The sequence below is a fragment of the Petromyzon marinus genome, chromosome 47 (genome assembly GCF_048934315.1).
Source record: "Petromyzon marinus isolate PM22_M1 ecotype Great Lakes invasive population chromosome 47, UKy_Petmar_22M1.pri1.0, whole genome shotgun sequence".
Taxonomy (NCBI): domain Eukaryota; kingdom Metazoa; phylum Chordata; class Hyperoartia; order Petromyzontiformes; family Petromyzontidae; genus Petromyzon; species Petromyzon marinus.
In genome coordinates, this window is record NC_133713.1 from 2,913,779 (window position 1) to 2,932,031 (window position 18,253).

Below are 18,253 nucleotides of genomic sequence, written 5' to 3' on the forward strand. Positions count from 1 at the left end.
ATCTAACCCTCACTGGAAATGTCCCTATTGGGGTTGAAACCTCAAGTCCTTTCCATAGAGGCAGATAAATTATTTCAAATGTTCAGTGTTATGTCAAAACGCACCATTATAGCCAACTGGAGAGAGCATGCTCCCCCCAACACTGCAGGAATGGGCCAATACATTATTTTAAAAAATGCCGCTGTAGAGCATCTAAGTGCACAACTAAGGGGCAGGGAGGAAGCTTACCACAAAACATGGAACCCCTTCACTACCTCCCCTCCAGTGGGCAATGATTCGTAGGAACATTCATGAGGGCATTGAGCCACTCCTCCCCACCCCCTCCATTTTTTCTCCTCCAGGGGTATCAGAGCTTAGGAAGACACCAGGGTTGCAGATTCCATTGAAACAGTTTGTTGAAACTTGCAGTTTAGACAGGTTTCCAGGTTTTCTGCTTGTATCTGAATCGTTTTGTTAGTAAAATACTTTTGGAAAAAAAGTCTTGCAAGAGTCGGTGGTTCTTCGTTTTTGGCTGACTATGCCGAGGAACTGTGTGCTGAGAGCTCGAGTGGGCTCGACTGCTTCGAGTGGTTTTGGAGAGAAGTGCTGAGAGACCCCGATCCAAACCTGCAACTATGACGAGAAGGGTAGCTGAGTTTGTTTTTCTTTGATGTGGACTATTAACTATAAGGTGTCACAAATCCAATGCCAGTTTTTTTGCTCAGCGTATATTCGCATCAACTCTCGCCTCCCACTACCACGCACAGATGCAGCTCTCACGTTAGACTCCGATCACCACAGTGCCAATCATCCTGCAGTGTCATGCAGCATCACGACTCTCCCAGGAGGGTCCTGCGGCAGGATGTTTGGCCAGTTTCGCATAGCTTGCGAGGTTCCCACTCATCTATGAATGTCCCAAACGACATGACATATATCGCTTCACAAATGTCCACGGTTCCCCTCCCATCTATATCGCAATTTGATGCTTAGCTGTAAATTTTCTACGATCATTTCATCCGCAATTGACTCAAATATCCTCACTTGTTTTAGATTAGTGCAATAGCCACCTCATTTTTGCATCTATGGAACTTAATTTTAAATTTCACTTTAAATTCATAATACACGAGTCAGCTTTGTCAACATAACTGATTATTAAATATTTATTTTCGTGCATTACTTTGAATTTCGCAAGTTGCTTTTGGATCAGATTGCTATTAGCTTCATTCTGTACTTTATCATTTTGGTGACCAAAGTCACTTGCAAATTAGATCATCCTGACCTCTTGAGCTTTCATCTCATCTGCTTAAACAAAACAAACTACTTTGAATGGTTTATTTGTGCGGTGTTGATTGACCATTCTTCACTACTGGCAACTCAGTGGTGTTGAATGGGATGAGGCACAGAAAAAAGCACGACAGTTTGTTGTCCCGTCATGTTCCTGCAATAGAAATAGACACCACACTGGGATTGGCGCTGTGTAGCTGCACTTTGAGCAGTGGAGCTGGCAGAGCTGTGGGGAACATCACCACCTCGCCATGTGCCACCTTCACCAACATTCTTGAAGCCTTCCCGAGGTCAAACTGGCAACCACATGCTAGTTCACGCACCAGATGTGCATTGACCAACCCACATATTAGGCCTCATGAACATTAGTGCAATGAGAAGCCTGTGTACATTAGACACTTGGCCCAATTTTCCTGCAGGACTCATACACTGCCACATGGCTTTGTTACAAAGTTTGGTTTTCCAAAAGTCCCTCCACATCGAGCTCATCGCCTCTGACTATTGTTTATTTTAACAGGTAAAAACCAGAGCTATAAGGATATTTTTTAGAAGGGATCTGGCTACAAATTATAGCTCAGTGGCTTGTGGAAATTTGCAACGGCCAAATGCTCAGAGGGGCATGTTTATAAATATTGACTTTTTGCATTTTCACATCAATTCGCATCGCACGTTGGACGAGACCACCAGCAAATTTGATGGTCATCAACATCGGTCCACACCTTTGCTGTAATGACCATTCAAGACATCCAAAGCAAACGTGCAGCCAAAGACAACCAGGTAGTAACCCAAGCTTCCTATTGGCGCAGAGGCCTCTTTTGGGTGATTGATCAGGAAAGTTTTGAAGGGATTTAAACTGAAAAGGCAAGAAGCAAAGGTTGAGCTTTGAGGCGACGGTTGCGCACCGTTGAGACGATCGACGTGAGATGGGCTCCAAAGAGCTAAAATGAGAGCACAAAAACATGTCGGGGGAAAGAGTCACTTCAAGTCGTGGGGCCAAATGTTGCCGTGTAATAAAGACAAGGCTCCAAGTTTCTCCACATCTTTACACTTCCACCAATAAGAGCTTTGAAAAACGTTGATTTAGGTGCCATTCCCCCCCCCCCTCCCCCACATCAATGGTCTTCATCTGCATATTCTCGGTGTAGTCTTTACATCTCAGAAGTTTAAGCTCACTTTTCCAGTCAAATGCCTTCTCATATTTGTCAAGGGTTTGGAACCAGGTTAAGTTATGCGTCACTCCAGGAACTCAATTTCTAGTCTCAACGGCCACATTAGTAAAAATATTCAATCCCACTGATCAGGTGCGAGGGTGGCCGCTGGAACATAACAATTCTTTCCAAGATCTGCCAATACATTTGAGGGTGAAGGGATCGTCACCCCCGTTTCTATTGAATTATATTCCAGGGATGTTACCCTTTTTTTAGGGGGTCATAACTGGGTGAAGTGCCACCCATCAAACCTGTTTTTAAACCGGACAAAGCCCGATCCTCCTTACATCTGTGAGGTCAGTGGAGAGCTCGTGGCTCCTTCTGGGCAAAGCCAACCTAAGGAAGGGCTCTTCCAGCAAGACCACCGCCATTGCCAAAACCAAATCTGCATCACGAGAAGGGAACATCATCCACTGCTTGCCGGTTCAACTTGAAAAAACGATTCACCAAGGCCAAGACCAGTTTGCCAGCAATTTTATTAGTCATCTCATTTTATATACATTTTAGATATTTATTTTGGCTTATCAGCAGAAATGGGCGGGCCACAGGGCCCCCTGGTGAGGAACACGCACTCCTGGAACGGGGCATGGCCGGCCACGAGAATCCTCGTCCACGTGACCATGAACGCTTGGAAGTCCACGCTGGCGCCTTGGTTCTTGTGAAGATCCCCCATGATCTTGCGCACTTCATCCGGGTCACACGCACCCTGCATTCGAGAGACAGGAACACTTCCAGCTAAAAGCCAATGCACCAATCACTCTGCTCGGTGTTGCATCAACAAAAATAGTAATTAACATGCTATGGTGGCCATTACGAGCCCAGTCTCAATCAACCTCTAACAGTGCAAAACCCAGTGCCACAGCACATGGCACTGCCTCGAGCCACAGCGGCTCCAAGTACACGCGGAGACACGTCATGGCACCACATGGCTCGAGATACGTTTGCGGTGCTGCTGCCGTGCAGGGCCCACGGGAAACCCACCGCCAGGTAGGGCCGCATGTGCTTCACGAGCAGATTCTGCAGCGCGTGCTTCCTCATGGAGACGCTCCCCACGCCTCCTTCACAGTTGGCGCAGAACTCGCGCACAAAGATGTCCATCGCAGCGCTCAGATCCTCCATGGCAGCAGATGAAGGGATGACAATTCCTTCACCCAACACACGTGTACATTACATACCAAGAATAAGCTCGCCCATAGCCTTTTTGGGTTCCCAGACTTAAAGGCTAGCTCGACTTGCAACACCACCCCTCCTGCATAAGAATTTTCATAGCGAACACCCTTGGTAACAACCAAACTACCGACGGAGGCGACGAGTCTGAGCAAGTCGAGTGCAGACCCAGCACCATTAGGCGACGCGTGCATGCTATGCAGACGTCACCAGTTGACGGCGTTTTGCTCTTATGACGCATGTACAATTCAGCCCAAAGGTGCAGATGCGCAGACAGAACACTGCAGCACTTTCTCAACGCTCTTCACCTTTCTAAATTTGCCTTTTGCTACGTCTGAGGGGAACGTGATGCACATTCGGAAAATTTAATGATTTCCAAATGTAAGTTTGGTTTATGATATTTTGGTAAAGGTTGTTAAGTTAAAACAAATGTTTGTAAGGGTTATGTTCAATTAATTTTGGTATTAAAAACAAATGTAATGGATTTTCTAGGAACGAAACCCCAATGTCTAACGTTTTGCCAATGGGAAATTAAGAGTTCGACTTACAACAGCTCGACCTTTCGACGTGGAGCTGGAACAAATTAGATCGTAGGTGCGGGGGGGAGGGGGGGGTCGCGTGTAATACCTAACTTACATTTGTAAGGCGCTCTACACCCGTCTCAAGGCACCTTGAAATAAAGACTAAGGAAAGGCCAAGCTAAAGAGAATAAACGGACTTCAGAAATAATCTTTAAAAAGACGAAGACTTAAAAGTATCAAAATTATAGCGAAAACAAATTTACAAAGGTGGGGCATTCCAGCCGTGGCACAAACACAGCAAATGCCCTCACCCCAGGAAGGCAGCTGCGATCGATGTACTCAGAAGGGTGGGGGATTGCAGATTAACCTTGGCAAGGGGTGTAGGGATGAAGCAACCTCATGAATGTGGTACCAGCCATTGCAAGGCCTTAACTAATATGAGGCTCTTCAAAAAACAGCGCTTCAGGACAGGAAACCAGTGTGATGAGAACCAGAGGAATATGGTCACAGTGGGGTTAGGGTGAGCAGCCCAACTGCCACATTCTGAACAATGTAATCTACCAATAACCTTTATTTGAAACATCTACCAGCAAGGCATTGCAATAATCAATTCGCTAGAGAACAAGTGCATGGAAGAGCCTCACAATCATTAAGGATAAGTATGTTGTGCAGTCGAGCACTGTTTGGAGGTGAAAGGATTTCACAACCTGAACATGAGCATTGAATGGAAAGGGACGGATCAAATATCACCAAGAGAGATAATAATGCTGCGGGCATACGTTCTGGCCATCAACAACTAGGCTTAAAAAGTCCCAGTTAAATTTTTGGGGAGAGCGGGCTAAAATAATTACATCTTACTTTAATTTAGCGCCGAAAACATTTCTCCTGCAACCATGATTTTACAGATGAAAGAAAAGATTGCCCATGTAGATTATGGTGTTAGCTGGAGGCAAACGTGGGCGTCATCTGTGTAGCAATGGTAGCGCAGCCCTAGAAATCAGTGCTGCAAAGTGTCATGTTAAATGCTAAACACAGCGGGACCAAGCACCGATCCTTGGAAGCATCTCAGACTGCACCAAAACTGACGGGACTTAAAGCCACCCAGTGAAATACGGATTGGGGTTTTCAGACAAGAGCAGAACCACCACACTCCCCCATAATATTTTCTAGCCGTTAAATTAAAATATCATTGTTAACAAGGCCCTACTACGCCCAGATGCCTTTTTATCCCAAGCAGTGATGTTACTACACTATGTCCTCATTTGTGAAGCCGATGTAGGGAAGGCCCAGGACTGGTTAAGACAATCCTCAGCAGGCGTTGACCGAATTCAACTCTGGTCGTCGGGATCAAATTGCAGCACGCAAACCGCTACAATACCCTTCAGATTATCAGACATAGGCGTGTACAATCCACGCGGCCTAAGTGCGCCGTGACCCTACACAACACTGGTATTGCGTTCAGAGGAAGACAAGATCTGCGAGATAAAGTGGCTTCACAAACCAGGAGACAATGTAAAGTTGATGCCTCATTGTCGCCCCAATGCTCGAGAACAAGCAACGCAGGGAAGATTCACAGCGAGCAAGCCACGGATGTCGCCATCGCACTCGAGACGCCAAGAGGTGACGGAACTCACCGCTACGTAGAGGGAAAAGACAGACGAGCAGCACCCAATGAATCCGCCTGCCGCAGGGTTTAAAGCCTCACCTATGCTGGTGACGTCACCAATTACCGCCTTCACGCGTGCTGGTGACGTCACCCATAATTGTTTGCACCTGTGCTCTTGCCAATCATTACATCGACATGTTTTATTGACGTCACATGACCCATCGAGTCTCCGTGTGTGAATCTGACTAATTCCGTGCGTCAGCTCATTCAGACGAATTCCCTGCCCGTGCGGGGTAATGGAAGCAGTGACGATGATAATTGATGATGATGACGAGAAGGAAGGTGGCTGAGTTTGTCTGTCTCTGTGATGTTCACTATTGTCATGAAGGCGTCACTCGCCGTTCTGTTGCCCGGAAACTTGATCACAAATCCAATGAGAGTTTTGTTATTCAGCGTCGATTCGCCTGAACTCTCACCTCGCCACGTGCTATGCCAGCAGCTCGCCTCTCTCACTGCCGCGCACAGACGCAGTTCTTGCGTTAACGACTCCGATCACCACAGCGCCACTCATCCTGCAGTGTCACCGAGTCTCACGAATCTCTCCCAGGATCCTGCGCCGAGATGTTTGGCCAGTTTCACATGGCACACGTGGTTCACACTCATCTGCGAATGCCCCAAACGCCTGGAATTCGAACGCTTCACAAATGTCCGTGGTTTCCCTATCTGTAGTGCAATTCGATGCCGAGCTGTCAATTCTCTACGATAACTTCACCTGCAATTGCTCTTGACTCGAACATCCTCGCGTGTTTACAAATGAGTGCAATAGCCACCTTATATCTGTTTAATGTTCATGTTACATGTATGTATACCATGGTCAGTCTTACATAATTGAATCGACTCAGGCGACAGGGAATTTATGAGCCATAAATTATGAAAATGCAATATTTGTGATTTTTTTCATGGGACGTAGTTGTTTTCCTTCAATCACTTTTTTGCTTCATTGCTGTTTATTATTTATGTTGCTTAAATCACTTTAAAATCCCATAGCTCAACTGCGTCATCGTGTCATCACCAACGTCATCATCATAATTACAGCGCGATTAGAAGAACCTGCATTAGACGCTGATGGCCGATTTTGCGTTTCCATTTACACTGCCGCGTTGCTTTATATCACAAAGTTCGGTTTTCCAATAGGCACTCAACGTTGATCTCAATTAATATATTTTTTCAATAACATTGAAAATGGTAACACATTTTTTAATTTAAAACTTTTACGATTTTAAAAATTGGAACCAATTTTCTTAACATCAAATTCCGAGCAACAATTGTCCCTTCCAGAGTTTTTTTTGCATTGCTCGCAGGTAAAATGAGGTGCCCAGGGTTTGTCTTGATCCCCAACAGGCATGACGAAATATGCCTTGTCGGCCCAACAGAGTACTTTTTCGCTCTTGTCTTGATAAATTAGCCGCAGACATAGCAAAATGCGTCTGCCGGATGCTTGTGTAGTGTTGAATTCGTAGGCACACACTCTGTACTGGGAGGCAACACTTTTATTTAACACATTCCTGCTGAGGGAGCTGGTGGGAACATTGGGTTGCTCGGTCAATGGCCAGGGTCAACGGCGGCGTGGTGTATTTCGCAAATATGCCCGACTGTGAGGGCGGGCACAAGCCGGCGTGAGTAGGATAAATGTTGAGTTTTATGAGGGCACCACGGGGTGACCAGCCCCTCCCCACCCAGCCCCACCCATTCCACCCCCCACCCAGCCCCACCCCCCACCCAGCCCCACCCTCCCCACCCAGCCCCTCCCCACCCAGCCCCACCCCTCGCATTTTTGGATGCACGACGGACGGACACATGAATCCCCTGTGGGCTGGTGTAACCAGGAGGTTCCTACCAGTAACAACTTCCCTAGTGAGTAACACTGAACGGAACTCGGGTTCTATAGTAGGTGATGTGGCTAACTATGTGAGTAGCGAGTTAGCTCTAGACGAAGACCCAGAGACGATGAGACGCGGGACCCAGGCTTGATTCCACAGACGAGCCAAGAACACTCTTGGGACTGCTCCTTTATGCTCCTGAGCGTGGCCTCGTTCTGCCATCGGCCACGCCCCCCTCGAGACCTTTCCCGAAGGTTCTCGAACGAGCATCAGGTGCCCCACTCAGGCGACCACGTCCTCCATTACCCTCTCTCAGGCCATCACCAGGACTATGCCCCCTAGGGCTGGCTGACATGCCATACTTACTCTGGTGCGAGAGAGAGGCTCCAGATGCACAGTTGCACTCCTGTACCAGTAGCTGGTCCGAACACCCTAGTGACACCATTTACGTCACTACACTTGCAGCCTCTTGATGCCATCTCAGAAAAATGCAGATATGTATACACTTAGGCAGCTGGAACTAAACTGAACTGGTCGGCTTTAGGCCCCTGTATTTGTATTACTGGAAAATTCTAGAATGTTCGTGAAGTTACTCCAAGTTTACTCAGCACTGAATCTATCTGGAATGTTCTGGAAAATAGGTAAATTTCAAAATATCACTGTCCTGGTCACAAAAGCAAAGTTTGTCGGGAATAGCCATTTTCTCTACTTTTGAGGCATAAGCAATTCTAGCCCCTCTCATGGACACCACATGGGGACTATCGTTGTCTGCAGCTGCACTTTGAGTGGAAACGGAGTGGCACCGAGTAGTGGAGTAACCGGAGCTGCGGGGAACATCACAACCCGAGTGAGGCCTCTCCGCATTCCACCTTCAGCAGCAAAACTGCTGAAGGCGTATCCAAGGTCAAACACCGGAGAACCCCACGGCAATTCACGTGCCAGATCCGCATTACTACTCCACGTTGACCTCAGTGCCTCTATTTAAACTATAAAACAATTTTAACAGGTAAGGCCCACTGAGCTATAGTGTTATTTTTCAGAAGCGACCTGGCCACAAATGGTAGCTCAACGAAGTGGCTTATCAAGTGGAAGTTTATAGCCACCAAATACTCAAGCACATGTATCAAAATGTGCAGGAGAAAACCAAAAACCCGGAAAAAAATCCACGCAACCATAGGGAAGACAGAAACGCAAGCTCCACATATACAAGCAGGCGTCAGGGTTGGTATCGAACCCGTGAGCTCCTGTATATCAGGCAAGGTCGTTAACGTCTCGCCACCGGAGCACCCCTTTCACAATTGGTTACAACTTACACCTCGCTCGGGCCTTCAAAACAGTCTGCAAGGTTGCAGGTTGCCCGCGCCCTTTGTTCAGCTCATTTAAGAGCCCAACTTTTGGGCTTGTTGAAACTTGCAGTTTCACATTAATTCATATCCCACGTTGAAGTATCATCAGAAATTCAGAGGCAATGCCCTCTCCATTTGCCTGTGCCTTTGCTTCCACCAATAACATCGTTGGAAAACAAATGCTAATGCCTGGTGAATAACGTTTGTGAAAGTGAGATACCCCCTCGAATAGGAAGTCTTCATCTGCATATCCTCGGCATCACCCCGTTCCCACCGAAGTTGAAGCGCCTCCATGTAGACATTCAATGGCCTTCTCGTAGCGCAGAGCTTTGAACAACATTAGTTTCTAGTTATGCATCGCTCGAGAAACTTTGTATAGTGTGTACGGGCAACCTGGTAGAACACTTTCCAAATCCGAAAGCTCAGGCGTGAGCTTGGCCGCTTTAAATTCCGATTCTTTCCGAGATATGCCTATGCATCGTTAATGAAAAAAGGGGGGGGGGGCACTAATCATTGGGTGTCGTGTCACCTATGACGGAGCTGTTTTTAAACAATATAAAGCCCGTACATCGTAACACCCGTGAGGTCACACACATGATTCACGACGACTAGGACCAGTTTGGCAATGATTTTATTATTCACCTTGTTCCATTTTAAGAGATTTAAGGTTTATCTGCAGAAATGGGCGGGCCACATGGCCCCTTGGTGAGGAACACGCGCTCCTGGAACGGGGCATGGCCGGCCACGAGGATCCTCGTCCACGTGACCATGAACGCTTGGAAGTCCACGCTGGCGCCTTGGTTCTCGTGAAGATCCTCCATGATCTTGCGCACTTCATCTGGGTCACACGCACCCTGCAGTCGTGATAGCGGGAAGTTTCTGCAAAAGGCAGTGTACCAATCGCTCTGCTCAGTGCTGCATCGAGAGTAAACATGTTATGGTGGCCATAAGACCAGTCGTAATCAACCCCTTAGCAACGGCTACTCCCGCTCAGTCGTTCCTGCAAAACCCAGCGCCATGGATCCTGGCGCCACCTCGAGGTGTCGCAGCTCCAGGCCAGGAGGATGCCACAATGTGCATTCTTAGAGCCGAGTGGGGAGGCTGCGCGAGGAGGTGCGGTCACAGCGACACGCACGGCTCGAGAAATGCTTGCAGTGCTGTCGCCGTGGAGGGCCCGCAGGAAACCCACCGCCGGGTAGCGCCGCATGTGCTTCACGAGCAGATTCTGCAGCGCGTGCTTCCTCATGGAGACGCTCCCAGTGCCTCCTTCACAGTTGGCTTAGAACTCGTGCACGAAGATGTCCATCACAGCGCTCAGATCCTCCATGGCGGTGGCAGATGAAGGCATCACGAGATTATCACTGAACACATAGCGTACATTAATTGTACACAAGATGAAGCTCGATCACCGTCATAACCTTTCGACTGTTGGCAACCAGTACAGCACACGAGGGGGTAGATCGCCAGCACCACGCCCCGCGACCGTTGCTTCCCACGTGGAGAGGTGTACACACCAAGTGCTCATTTGCGGCCACGTCGACCTCGAGAAGGTCCAGGACTCGTTAAAAAAATCCTGATCTGGTGTGGGCCCCGACTGGGAATCAAACTCGCGTCGCAGAGCTCAAAATCGCAGCACGCAAACCGCTCAGATCCACACCACAAGCGTGTACAATCCACACGGGTTAACTTGTCGCAGCGACCCTACTTAAAAACACGTTTTGCGTTTATGAGAGAGAACTCGAGAACCGCGAGATGACCTGGCTTAACAAGCCAGGAGCCAGCCATGAGAGCAGATGCCTCAATATCGCCCCAAAGCTCAAGCAGCGGAGAGACGATTCACAGCAAGGAATCCACGGATGTCGGTCTCCAAGAGGCTCCTCCGCACTCGCCAAGAGGACAGACAACTCACTGCGATGCAAAAGAGGAGCAGAGATGAGGAATAACCACGGGGGTCGCTTTGTGTGGGGTTTAATTCCTCACCTGTGCTGGTAACGTCACCAAATCACCGTTTTCACCTGAGCTAGTGACGTCATCATCAATGTATCAACCGGTTTTATTGATGTAACGTGACTTATCGAGTCTTCGCGTCCAAATCTGACCAATCCCGTGCTTCCGCTCATTCAGACAAATCCTTTGCGTGTGCGGAAAAATGGTGATGATGGGAGCAGTGACGATGATGATTGATGGATGATGATTCTCGCGACCCTTGCGAGCCCCCCTCCCCCCTCATTCTGCCCCTCCCTCGGTTCGGCGTTGTATGTTGGAGGAGCTGTTTCGTGGGCAGAACGGGAAGATGCACAGGAGGGGAGGAGCCCGGATGGAGAGTGACAAGGGCGAGTAGGAGCCTGGAGGACAGTCAGGAAGGAAAGATCGGGCGCATCGAGAAGGATGGGGTTGTGGCCCGATAAAAGCCGACTGCGATAGAATCACTGATCTGGCTGATATAGCCAATCAAATGAAGGGGGTGTGTCACATCATTTCTCGATGCATGGATAAAATGGCAATAAATTGATACAGCGATTAACCTGGTATTTTTTACATTTGTCTATTCTATTTTTACGTCCGATCTTTCATATTTTCGATGAACATTTGATTATGATTTCCGATTTATCTTAAACTTGATTCAATGTGTGCATACAAAACAGTGATAACCTTATATCCGATTGTAAATTAATATTTATAATGTGAGTATACAAAACTAATTCTAGATTTAAAGCTTTCGTGACTGCTAGGGTTCATACTCTTTGGTTCTATTGGGTAAAGTCACGTAAGTAAAAAATAAAATAACAAAAATCATGACGTTTCGGCCACAACACAAGCGGCCTTCATCAGGTGAAGGGACGAGACTGTCTGGAGAACAGCGCTGGAGTGAAAAAAAAGCCATGCTTAGATCACGACCTTTAAGCTGTGTGAGAAGAAAACAAAGCGCCTTGACAAAGGAATTAGCATATAATTTAGCATTGAAATGGCTCATTGAAATAGCTAAGTTAAAGTATACACATCCGCAGAGGCACCCCTTGACAAAGGAATTAGCATAGAATTTAGCATTGAAATAGCTGAGTGATTAGCTTGTAACTGGTCACAGTTACAAGCTAAGTACTGTCCCCTGACGATATCCTTGTCAGCTTCGATGTGGTCTCTTTGTTCACCAAGGTCCCAGTACCTGATACCATTGAAATAATTGAAAATTTGGTCCAACATGGACTAGACCCCGACACACCTGCACTGGTTAGGCACTGCCTCAAGAATACCTACTTTACTTGGAATGGCTCCTTCTACAAACAAAATGAGGGTACCCCCATGGGATCCCCCTTATCACCAGTGATAGCCAATATTTTCATGGAGAAATGTGAATCAGACGCCATCCAGACTTCCACCTTCAGACCTTCCCTGTGGAAGAGATATGTGGATGACACTTTCGTCATTCGGCCACATGGCCTCCCAGCTCTGAACCTTTTCCTACACCACATCAATTCCAGACATCCCGCCATCAAATTCACCATGGAAGTGGAGAAAGATGGGAAGCTACCATTCTTAGATGTTCTGTTTGAGAGGAGACCTGATGGCTCATTGGGGCATTCCGTCTACAGGAAACCCACCCACACAGATTCCTACTTGAAACCTGATTCCCACCACCACCCAGCCCAAAATAATTATCTCATCAAAACTTTATACCATAGGGCTCATTGCATTTCGGACCAACACCACCTGACCAGTGAATTAAAACATGTACACCTGGCCCTCAAAAGGAATGGTTACTCTGACCGTACCATCCGCCAAGCTGTTTCTCCCTCCATACAGAAACAACCACTAGATACTCCGGTCAAAACCATCACACTACCATATATAGCAGGCGTTACTAAAAAGATTTCCAAAATTCTAAACAAACACAAGATCCAGGTCCGGTTCAATACAGCACACAAAATTCGTGATCTGATCCCATCCGTGAAGGATGTCATTCCTGACTTACAGTACCCCGGGGTTTACAAATTGAGTTGTACCTGCGGTGATTGCTATATCGGGGAGACAAAGTGACATGCCTCTGACCGAATTTGCCAGCACAAATCAGATTTGAAACACGGCAGAACGAATTCTTCTGCCGTGGCTGATCACTGTTACAACGCTGTGGGTGATCACGATATAATTTTCTCCGATACCAAGGTTATTTGCAAACCCACGGGTTTTTATCAGAGATTTGTTCACGAGGCAATTCAGATCTACAAACACAGACACAATTTCAACCGAGAAGATGGTTTCAAATTAAGCAACCATTGGAAAGATGTTCTAAATCGAACTAAACATTAAACTAATTTCAATGGTACAGTATATTTTTCAAGTAGTGGTACCCCAAACTTTCGCAGCTCTGATAAATTCCCTTTTCACACCATCAATAGGTAAACTCCCCCCCCCCCCCCCCCCCGCGCCAAACGGCAAGTCCACCGGCACGTACACCACCTCTTTTCTAAAATCGGCCAATCAAATGCTAATTTTTATGCTAATTTCTTTGTCAGGATACCTTGTTTGCTCGCACACAGTTTAAAGGTCTGCGGTCTGAGCGTGGTTGTGTTTCGCTAAATTCTCCTGTTTGATTTTTACTAGGTGCCTCGGTGAATGTATATGCTCTGACTTTAACATAGCTATTTCTGTGACCAGTTACAAGCTAATCACTCAGCTATTTCAATGCTAAATTCTATGCTAATTCCTTTGTCAAGGGGTGCCTCTGCGGATGTGTATACTTTAACTTAGCTATTTCAATGAGCCATTTCAATGCTAAATTATATGCTAATTCCTTTGTCAAGGCACTTTGTTTTTTTCTCACACAGCTTAAAGGTCGTGATCTAAGCGTGGCTTTTTTCACTCCAGCGCTGTCCTCCAGACAGTCTCGTCCCTTCACCTGATGAAGGCCGCTTGTGTTGTGGCCAAAACGTCGTGATTTTTGTTATTTTATTTTTTACCTAAGTTTCTTCACCCAATAGAACCAAAGAGTATACGAAACTATTTGAAAGGTAAGGGATTTACTGCTTCAATCTTCAGAATTTATAAATAGTTGTTTAAATGCATTATTTTTTAACACAGGCTTTTTGTCAATCTACTCCCAGATAATGACCTCACCTAGTCAACCCCCCCCCCCCCTCCTCTAATTCGTCATCACTATGATCAGCCAGGGTCTCTCCACTGCTGGATGAATTCCTCATTCCCAAGCATCCCCCACCCCCTCTTATTCACCATCAGCAAGTCTATCCACAACTGGATGAAGGACTCCCCAAGCCTTCACTAATACACACAGGCCCTCAATAACATTCGTGATCATTGCTTAAAGTCACGCAAGCCCTTTTGGATCCATGCGCTTAACCTTAAACAATGTGAATTCAACCCCGATGGAGTCTGGAGAGCTCAATGGAGTTCAAACTCACGAACACCTCATTGTGAAGGACCAAACGCAGAAGATCCCTGGGTTTGATCTTCCACGAAGCTCATGGTCGACTCTAAATCGCATCCACAGCGCAAACCATGGCAAATGTGGACACTTGATGCACAAAATATGGAAAATTAAAAACTCTCCAGTGTGCAAAGGTGGTCATCCAAAATAGGACTGTGCAACATATGACAAAGCAATGCCCAATCCACAAATACGAATGAGACATCACTTTCGTTATGTTTATTTAAATGTTCTTGTGGGGTGAGTTGGCAGCCGGGACGGCTGGGTGCTACGAGTCGGTGGGGTGATGTAGTGGCATTGTTGGGCGCGATGCGCGATCACTACAACTCTTAGCCGGTAGTAGTACAGGCCCCGTGTCAACAGGGGACGGAAGAGAGGCTGAGCCGGATAGTTTAGATGAAGTCAGGTTATTGTGCCGAGGTAACCCCCAGGGAGCATTGTGACCGGAGGTGCAGACCCCAGACCCCCAAAAAGGGGGCTTGCGGATGATGTCACACTCCAGGTCCCTCTGGAAGGTTCCTGAAGGAAGGCATGGCTAGGGGCAGAGTGAGCTGGAACCGTGTATAAAAGCCGGACCCCTGAACGGATCCAGCAGTTGTCGTCCACTCAAAGACTCGAAGAAGCCACCCTGAAGATCTGGAGCTGGGACTGGACCCGAGGACCTTGGCTGGGTCTGGACCGAGCAGCCCCATGGGTAGGACCTGAGAACCTTTGCTGGGTCGGGTCAGAATATTCTCCCGAGGTCCCGCTAGCTGGAGGATCCTTAGTGAGGTACTTCCCCAGTTTGTAGGGCACGCCAATCTGGAGGACATACCTCCTTAGGGCCATAACCCCTTAGTGTTAGGGCTGTTACTATTATTGTATAATAGACGTGTTGCCTCCAGAGAAGTCTCTCTCTCTCCATTCATACCCACTACACTAGTAATTAATTGACATGTTCTGTTTACGTGACAAACCTGATTAATTGACTATGGAGTGCCGTGCGGTGCACACACTCAATCAGAGACGAGGTTGTCGCAGGACACACTGTCTCTCTTTGATTAAGTTCACACCATCAACTCCGGCCTCCTCTCTCACGACCACACTGCCGTACGGCCCGGCCCAGCCCGCATTACAGCATTGGCATCGACCGAGACGGCCAACTACTGTCCGGCCACGCAATGATTGGGCGAAGGCAGCAGCAATGAAGGCGGCAATGACGACAGCGACGACAAGACACGTCCACTCCCAGAACCAGCAGCCTGGAGTTCTCTCTCTCTCCTCCTTATATTCGCCTAGGTACGACTTGGTTCCACCCTAGCCACGCCGCCCTTCTCAAACCCACCAGATGGTTCCAAGGACCTCCATATAAGGTCTACCGTGACCCTTGCCCCAGTTCCTCCGCCCTGCCGGTACACCCGTGTATATGCTCAACGGCGCGTGCGCGAAGTGTCCACCGCAATTGCTGCTGCTGTAAAGCCGTCCGTGCTCTGTCAATTACATATGTGTAGTGGGTTCCATGGAGACACACACTTTAATCTGGAGGCACCACGTTTATGATACGGCCCCAACAGGGCTATTAATTTAACATTACAAAGGGTTAACTAGACCCCAACCGGGTCACTACATAACTGGGTCAGGATGGTAACTTCTTCCTGACCCATGGAGCCTGAAAGTACAATCTAAGACCAACGACCGAAGACCGAAGAGACATAGCACAGTGAGTTCACTCCTAGAGACAGCCGCAATCATTCCTCCCCATCCCTCTTATCCTGTTGAGCGTAGCCTCGCTCCGCCTCCGGCCAAGCCCCCTTCTCGATATCTCCCGAAGGAACTGGGGCCAGCGTCATGTGTCCCTCAAGCCCCCTTTTCGGGCCCCCTTGCTACCCCGTGCCATTCACGTGCCCTCTCTCTCCCTTCAATGGAACAATGCCCTCTAGGGCTCGCTTCTCTGCTATACCTCCGCCGGTGCCAGAGAGAGGTACGAGACATATGCAGTTACCTTCTCGTGACTCTAGATGGCGTCGACGCGATAGAGACTCTAATTACATCTCTACATATGTATGCGATCTAACCCAAAAAAACTATTATGTACGAAAGCGTTGGGTACTCGTCTGGAAGCTGTTCTTCCAGAAGAAATTCACCCCTCCCAGACAGGCTTCATAAAAGGGAGGGACATCTCCCAAAATACCGGAACAATAATTAATAGATGTAATTGCATGGTAAAAAAAACAAGGCTACGCAATTACGTTGGATGTAGAAAAGGCATTTGACAGAGTCAAGTGGGATGTCCTCTTCCAAACAATTCAACATATGAACTTCCTGGAAAAATTCCTAGCATTCTGCAGACTACCATACACTCTTCTCATGTCCTCCATCAGAACTAATGGGTGGATCTCAAGGGGATTCCTTCTAAGTAGAGGCACAGGAACAGGGAGACTCTCTATCTCCACTCCTTTTTGCAATAGCCATAGAACCACTGACAATAGCCCTTAGGACATCAAATGAAATAAAGGGGGTACAAGGTCCTGGAGAGAAAGTATGAAAATACTTATATGCTGACAACATTCTTTTAACAATAACCAACCCCTCTGAATCTATTCCAAACATGCTGCATACTATTGTAATGAGCGACTTCCGCGACACATCGTGTAGAGCAGCGGTCCCCAACCTTGTTGGCACCAGGGACTGGTTTCATGGAAGACAATTTTTTCACGGACTGGGGGAAGGGGGGGGGCATCATTGGGTCTTTCCCTCTTTTCAAAGAAGCTCTCCAGCGACGTTTGTTTTTTGCTCATTTTGGCTAGGGTTAGCTAGTAGGCTTACCAAAACTGTGAATGAGATAAGTGCGCAGTCTGGCCCGGTTCTAAACAAGCCACGGACCAGTACCGGTCCGTGGCCCTAGGGTTGGGGACCCCTGGTGTAGAGGGTACTCTTCTTTATTTCACATACGGGCACAACACAGGCCAACTCTATCTTCTTCCTTTTCCGAGTACAACACTTAGATGCTAGCGTCCCTACAGGCTACACACATGGTCGATCATCCAGCGTGGTTCTACCCGTCCACTCCCGGCCTCGCCACTGGCTGGCGGCGTGCCGGTAAGGGTGGTGGAACTCGGCAGGAGATCTGCCACGTGGCCAGAAGACGGAGAGAGATGACGGCGAGCAGCGACGCAGTCCGGACCCAAGACTCCCCACACCGACCATGAGTCCTCCTCCGTCCCCACTTATAATGGCGCAGGCGCAGGTAGGCTCTGCCTCGAGCCACGCCCTCTCGTGGAAACTTCCCACAGGTTCCCAGAGTATCTCGTCCAGCCCCGGCCCCTTACCTTTGGCCCAGATACCTCTCCCTTTGGGATTGGATGATGTTTTAGTGGTGCCCATACCCATGCTTCCCTTTTCCAACCAGCAGGTGTCATTATGTCATTACACTATCAATATTTACAGCACAGCAGCAGGATAACAGTTAAATATATCAACATCAGAACATCAGAGATTATGCCAGTTTGTCTGGTCACCAAACAGTATAAAGCATTTTGGGGTGAAAATACCATAACCTACCTTCTTTTTTCGCTAACTTTCCTCCGTTTCCACAGGCGACTTACACTCACTTGAATGTTTGCAATGCACGCTGCTTCTCTCAATCAGAATACAAATAATTAAGATTATGACTTTGCCCAAATTTATATTCCTAATTTGAGCGCTCCCTGTCACTATCCCAACATCCTTCCTGCAAATACTCAACTCGGCCACTTCCAAAATCTTCACTCAGCTCCCATCAGAGAACCCCAATTTTTTTTCCATGGCTATTAAATAACCAAAAAGAAAAGCCGAATTTGACAA

At 47.6% G+C, this 18,253-nt stretch overlaps 1 protein-coding gene across 1 annotated transcript; it reads right to left on the reverse strand.

Moving 5' to 3' along the window:
- Window positions 1–2,929: 2,929 nt before the first annotated feature.
- Window positions 2,930–5,889, reverse strand: LOC116952582 (protein S100-P-like). The gene is made up of 3 exons (XM_032972063.2): window positions 5,794–5,889; window positions 3,453–3,616; window positions 2,930–3,177 (listed from the first exon to the last, which is right to left on the reverse strand). The coding sequence occupies exons 2-3, from the start codon at window positions 3,588–3,590 to the stop codon at window positions 2,983–2,985; spliced, it is 333 nt and encodes a 110-aa protein (XP_032827954.2). The 5' UTR covers window positions 3,591–3,616; window positions 5,794–5,889; the 3' UTR covers window positions 2,930–2,982.
- Window positions 5,890–18,253: the final 12,364 nt, after the last annotated feature.

Coding starts and splice junctions, on each gene's coding strand:
- LOC116952582 (XM_032972063.2), bottom strand. CDS start 3,590: ATGGAGGATCTGAGCGCTGCGATGGACATCTTTGTGCGCGAGTTCTGC. Junction 3,178..3,452: donor ACATGCGGCCCTACCTGGCG/GTGGGTTTCCCG, acceptor TCTCGAATGCAG/GGTGCGTGTGACCCGGATGA.